General features: G+C 41.1%; 1 protein-coding gene across 1 annotated transcript; it reads left to right on the forward strand.

Moving 5' to 3' along the window:
* The first annotated feature begins 554 nt into the window (after window positions 1–554).
* Window positions 555–6,948, forward strand: LOC124061874 (cellular retinoic acid-binding protein 1). Its single transcript, XM_046394184.1, has 4 exons — window positions 555–709; window positions 1,790–1,968; window positions 2,642–2,755; window positions 6,716–6,948. The coding sequence occupies exons 1-4, from the start codon at window positions 640–642 to the stop codon at window positions 6,764–6,766; spliced, it is 414 nt and encodes a 137-aa protein (XP_046250140.1). The 5' UTR covers window positions 555–639; the 3' UTR covers window positions 6,767–6,948.
* Window positions 6,949–6,953: the final 5 nt, after the last annotated feature.

A 6,953-nucleotide genomic window follows, 5' to 3' on the forward strand; every position in this document is an offset into this window, starting at 1 on the left:
GAACTCACTTTAGGACTGGATCTCTTCACAGCCAGTATAGATAACACCACAGGCAAAAATATTTGATTTCACCTCCACTGTATTGGGTTGGTACTGAAACCCTGGACAAACACACAAAATAACAAACAAACTGGACAAACAAACATAACTGACTATTGGAAATGAGAGAGAAAAGACTATTTTTTCTTTTTCTTGAGTGAGCTGACCCTTTAAAACAAGGTCCTAAACTCTAAGGATAAAAGGAAATTAGACGAACTTCTTTTCAGCTGTGGGTGTCAATGAGAGCTTTGTGAGGCGGATACTTAAAGACTGTTTGTATAAATGCACCATTAATTTCAGATGACTGATATTTCAGATGAGATGAGACATCGAGACCTGAATCATAATTTAGTCTGGTCATTGTGTGTGTGATTAATATGTGGGAGAAGAGGTGGATGTCGAGGGGGTTTGGTCTTCTGTGTGGGATCACTGCACACAGGGAGGGAGGGAGGGAGGGAGGAAGGGAAGGAAGGAGGGAGGGAGGGAGCACAGGGGCGGAAAGACAGAGAGAGAGGGAGAGAGAAAGCCTGAAGGAAGGGAGCAGACGGGACAGACGACAGGAGGAAGACGCTGACGCACAATCAAAACCCCACAAGAAAAATGCCCAATTTTGAAGGTACCTGGAAAATGAAAAGCAGCGAGAATTTCGAGGAGCTGCTCAAAGCACTCGGTGAGGACGATTTACTCTTTTTTTTCTCATTTTCCATGATGGTTTGAATGTGTTTTAGTGAGAGGGATCTTCAAATCATCCAGTGACTGAACATGAAATAAATAGAGGTCTTATCTGCACCTGGAATACAGACATCAGACAGCAGTCAGAGTTTATTGTGGAACACATGGAAGAGACAGAAGGTGTTGAGGGAATCTTTTGTTTTCCAAATGTAGAAAACCTACAAAAATGCAAAATGCATCACACTTGAGGTGCAAAATACAAATTGGAGACTACAACTGAACTATAAGCAACTCTGATGGTAGCAACAGACAAACGTGATAAAATTCAGACACACATGAAAACAGCTACAACTCACAAATCTAATCTGCCTGATTTTATCTCCACAAAGACGAGGTTATTGGTGCAGCTTTAATATGCTTTTCACGTGTGGTTGCAGAAGACAAAACAATGTGACACTGAAACTTCTTGTCCCAAATTGCACGCAGACTGGTTTTAATTATAAGACCAGACGACTAACTCATGCATTGTTGCTACGTTTGAGTGACGGAGTACAAGGAGGTCGCTTGGGAACCAGACTAAAGCGTTCCCTCGGCTAACTGTCTACACTGTAACTGCGTGACAGAGTGTTAATCGTTTTTCCCCTCATTTGGAGGAAAGACTATCAGGAGAACTAAACAAAGCAGACCGCACCAGCATTCCTCCCTCTCATCACCTTGTCACTGCTCTCTCTGTATTTTCAACCTCTGCTGATAGCAATCAGAGCTAAACCTGCAGGAGGATCCCTTTAAATATGAAAACCAACCACTTTATACCACATTATGACAGCTAAAATGTGATTTGCTCCTGCTGTGGCTTAGCTTCAGGTTTATGCATTCCTCAAGTAAATGATCCAAGTTTCATCTCTGAAACAGCCGGAGGCAGACAGAAAAAAAAAATGTAAGGTGACACAACTCAATGACAGGTGGTCAAATATGGAAAAAGAAGGCCTACCTTTTCCGTTTCCATTTAGCCTTAGAAGCTCTTCTTAATACTTACTGTGCTCTGTAGGCTCACAGGTATCTTTGCACATGTTCTCAGGTGTGAATCCCATGCTGAGGAAGGTAGCGGTGGCTGCTGCATCCAAGCCCCACGTGGAGATAAGGCAGAACGGCGAGCACTTCTACATCAAGACTTCAACCACCGTCCGCACCACGGAGATCAACTTCCTCATTGGAGAGGAGTTCAATGAGGAGACGGTGGATGGGAGAAAGTGTAAGGTAATTTAATTAAACAGTGATGACAGCACATTACGTACACAAGAGAAATCAGAATTTTTCAATCACTTCATCTCTCTGACACTCAGAAGTAATGGGAAGAATAGCATAAGCTGGGGATTCCCACTAGCAACCAAACACATCATTCAGGAAAATTTTCTGAAAAATTGTCCAAAATAATAAACTGGATTATCACGCCTGACTTTGACAAAAAGACTTTCTGCCAATAAAAGGGGAACTCCAGTACTGCACTTTCTTTAACTTGGGGACAGATGAAAAAAATTAAAAGATCAAAATCAATCAAAGCAACTTTTAGCTCTTAGTTTGTGCCTGGCCCAGAATACATCCTTAATTTCCCATAATGCGTCGCGTTGTGTTTTGGTCTCTGGTTACATCATCAGGGTTATTTTCCCAGACTTTCTGCCAGAGCCAAAGCCACACAACACAGGCGGCACAGTACTCTGTGTGGAATGAACTGCAGAAAAATTGAGGTTGTCCCTTTAAAACCTCATATTTTACTAAAATTAAGGCAAAAAGGCTGCAATGAAGTAGGTAAAATTGCACTCAAAAAGAATTCCCCACTGATCTCTCATCTATCACTTTGCTTTACTGCTGACATCTTTTTTAGCCAGGTGATAAATACAGGAGAGATCATTAAAGTGCTGGTTTTCTACAGAGCTTGGCCACTTGGGAAACAGAAAACAAGATTTACTGCAAACAGACTCTACTGAGTGGGAACGGCCCAAAGACCTTCTGGAGCCGAGAACTCAAAGGGGATGAACTCATCCTGGTGAGTAGTAGCTTTAACTAGAAATATGATGACAGGTAAAAGAGACAGAGACGGTGCTACATACAGCTATAGACTCTAATTAGGTGTATAAAGCTTGATATGTGTGTTTATACTGTAGATAATCACATTTTTGGCGAAACTCCCACGTCTGATCATCCCTTTTGTTTTGGTTTCAAAAAAAGTAAATGTTTTCTTTTATAAAACTCTGGCTCCCAAATGCTCTCATCCTGTCAGCCTGAAGAAAATATCTACACAATGACTTCCATTTACCACCCAAAATCTCCCAGCAGATCAGTGAACAGATGTCTGGATGCTTTGCAAAGTGGGATGAGGTGTCAAATTTGGAGGTCGCTGTCATTTACCACATGGGCCAATTTCTGCTTCTCTTTGTGCCAATAAGAAAACAAGGAACTAGTTAAAAGGGATGGTCCTCAATTTGTGTCAAAACCACAGTTTTTATGGAGGATGGTGTAGTCTATTCTTTGAGAAATAGTTTGAAATCTTGGGGAAAAGTTCTTCATCACTTCCTTGGCAACAGTCTGAGGAGGACTTTGATACCACTTATCTGTATGGTAAATATGAAGCTACCGTCCAGCAGCTGGTTAGCTTCGCTCAGCTAAAGAGTGTCAACTGGGGGAAACAGCTAGCCTGGCTCAGTCCACCTACCAGCACCTGGTAAAATGTGGCAATGTGGCAATGTAATTTAATGTCTTTTATGAGAGTAAACTCTTTATGAGCCATGATCAGCTCAAACAGGACATCAGCTTAGAGTTTGGAGACCTGTTAAAAATTAACCATTTGATTACATCTTGGCAAACAACAGATTATATTCTTGTTCGAGTCATACTTCATATTCATCCTACAGCCACAAGAATATCAGCCCTTTGGTATAAATCTCAGCAAGAAAGCCAATTAAGCTTCCTTCTTAATGGTGATGGCCAGGCCAGCAGAAGTGCAGCAGAGGCACAAACCAGAACTAAGACAGATGGTCAAGAGAGACCATAAGTGGGTGGTGACACCAGATGTGAAAATATTAAATGATCTGGTCAATATTTATACAAATCACAAAGCAGTTCCCAGGAAATATTCTGAACCATTTCTCATGTTTCTTTCTTGTGCCAAATGAGGGTGTGGACGAGCGTGTCCATCACTGTGAGACAACACATTATCATGAAGCACTGGGGTTTTTTTTCTTTCATTATTTTCTTTAACCTAAAACAACAAAAGAAAGACATTCATGAAATAAAAGTTTTAATGAAAGTCTGAAATACAGACCAGAAGTCAGACTCAGAAAATGTTTTGTTTTAATTTTAAGACATTTTATGTCAATCTGATTTTTCTATTGGCTGCATGAGCCACATTAATAAAAACAAAACACACCCCAAAGGCTCCAAAGGCTGAAAGCAAGTGAGCTGTTTCAGTTTGCAGCAGCACCTATTCAGGGGCTCCACAAGGAGACTTAGTTTAGTGTTCAAAGGAATGAATTTCAGCATTTCACTGCCATACGTTTGCTGTTAGACAGCACTTGATGACCTTGCATCCATCAGAAACACTCGTGCCTCCAGTTCCCGGCAATTCAAGATCACAAAGACAAAGCAGTTTTTTTTCTGTAAACATCTGGGTCTGCTTGGATTTATTGGCCAGATGGACAACAAAGCTGAGTCCAGTTTGGCTGTGATGGAGATCTCCTCTTTACTGTGACTCACCTCAGCAGAGAGGCAATCAAGAAGACTTTTGAGGCTGTAATTTGGACCGAATGCAGCTCTTCAAACTGGGAACAAAGCTTTGAACAGGTTCAAATATGTTTTTATTCAAGATAAGGGTGTGTGTGTGTGTGTGTGTGTGAGTGTGTGTCTGCCCATGGTGTTGCTGAGCTGTAATCTAATAGGCATGCGGGGCTGAATCATTGGAAAGAAAATGTGAATTTTCAAAGATCAGAAGTTTTAATGTGACACCAGTGAGGAGGGAGAGGTCAGACACATTTCCTGATGTTCTGTAATTTAAACACAACTCTATCATAGTACACCTCCATTAATGTATTGTTTAGACTTTAAGTTATGAATGAGGGAAAAGAAGCTGAGGTGAAGAAGGTAGCAAATGTGCATGTCTCAGATGGTGTAACCTCTGATATAAACAATACTATAAATATTCCAATATCAACAATGCATCATTTTAGATTAGATTTATTATTAGATCTATTAGATTAGATTTAGTTCAGAGCAGAATTCTCAAAACCATCAGAGTGTGAATGAAGCCTCCAGTTAGGAGCAGCTTCTTCATGGATGTGTTGCAGGTTGGGTGTTTTTCATAGATATTTAGGGAGTTTAGTCTGTTGTGAGCTTATGTAATTACACTCTGTCATTTCTTTCAGTGTGAACACACAGCATAATCAAATTATAGAATTACTAAATAGTACTTGACTGTGACACAGCTCAGGTCGGATACTGCACAGATCAAATGCATCTAACAGGAAGGCTTTTAGGAGTCTGCCGGCGATGGGAGCCAATTTCTTCATTCTACAGCTTTTATCACATCGGTGTGTCCATGCAGTTCTCAGGAGGTCCTAAACTTGCACAAACAGTTCACCTCAGCTCATATTGTAGAACATCTGAGGATTATAGCACCACTTGAAGCTTTGATAACTTGGGAAAAGGTGTAAACCCTCCTCTGTTACCTACTGCTTGTTTGTGGTAATACCCGTTCAGTGCGAACACCCAACTCGTTCATCTACAGGGAACTAAAACTCATCTTCGGCTAACGGGTTCATACTCCACCCTGCTCACAGAGAAATGTGATCAGTCTTACAGTATAAACAGGAAATAAAAGCACATAAAGTTGAACAAAAGCACTGGCCAGCAGCTGAGGAAATTAGGCTCTCATGGAGAGATGGATGGATGTGGAGTTTAATGAAGACAACATGTGGTGGCTTAGTGCACTCACTGTAATCTAAGATGGGTGGACTATAATGACTATTTGGAAAGTCTACAATAAAAAGGGAAAGAGGATAAATGCTTGAGAATCTTTTCCTTGGGAGGAACCTAATATACTTCCTTTACATTTCAAGCCAATAAATATTGATTTTTTGAAGATTAATGCGGTCTTGCATTGGCTACTTTATAATGAGAATGGACCAACATGAAATTGAGTGGCTCTGATGTGTCCTCCTGTGGGATTTAATTGGTCTCATTGATCAAGTTGTTGAGAAAGGCCAATGGACCGTGGTGTTACCTCCAGTTAATGTCTCCCTTGGCGTCGCGCCGTGTGCCAGATGGAGTTGTCTCAGCTTCATTTTTCACAGTGCAGGCCTGCTTCCCCATCCCGCCACACCGCACGGTCCCGAGGTAATGATGGTGTGTGCTGCTACGGCCATAATGCTACACCCCTAGGACTCCCATAAATCTCTGCACTCAGACACACCCACCCATAACCCGGGGCATCCAATGTTTCTTCCCCATTTCCATGTCAGTTTTTGTCACGTCTGTTTCATTAGCAGGCAGCTGTGCTATGTCAAATTATGTTAGCCAGCGCCAGAAGTGTAACAGAGCAGCTGAAAATGAGTGTTTTAACATAGGATCATTAGAATAAAAACAATCCATACATTGTTCCAGCCCTACCGTAGCTTTAAAGGCATAACACGCCGCAATTTCCTACAATTTAAAGTTTCTCTCAATCGTCACTTGTGATCCTATATAAATATGTGGTGTATTTGTGTATTACCTTAGCATTTTGCTGACTCCATAAAAGCGTAGCGGCCCAAGTTATCGGGAAGTCGATTAAAGAGTGTACTGGAGAAGAGCTGAGTGTTTAGAGCAATGAAGCTCGGACTGGTCTAAACCTCACCGTCTGTGTTCTCAAAGTTAGAAAAAGAACATCAAACATGAGTGCAGCCTGACGTCAAGACACTACAGCTGATGAAAAGGTAATCAGATATTTTATTTCTCTGACTCAACCTCATTTCAGATCTTTGGAGCAGATGATGTGGTGTGCACGAGGATCTACGTACGAGCATAGAAGAAGTCCACGTCCCACAGAATTCAGATGTCCTCAAATACTCTCTTCGTGTCTGTACCACCAACGTGAGATAATTCACCTAAAAAACTACATCTCAAATAATCTGTTTTGCATACTGGATATTACTGCTTTTCTTGTATATAATTTTTCTAGCATTGGAAATTAAAGCATCAAAAACAATACTTCT

The sequence above is a fragment of the Scatophagus argus genome, chromosome 1, assembly GCF_020382885.2.
Source record: "Scatophagus argus isolate fScaArg1 chromosome 1, fScaArg1.pri, whole genome shotgun sequence".
NCBI classification, from domain to species: domain Eukaryota; kingdom Metazoa; phylum Chordata; class Actinopteri; family Scatophagidae; genus Scatophagus; species Scatophagus argus.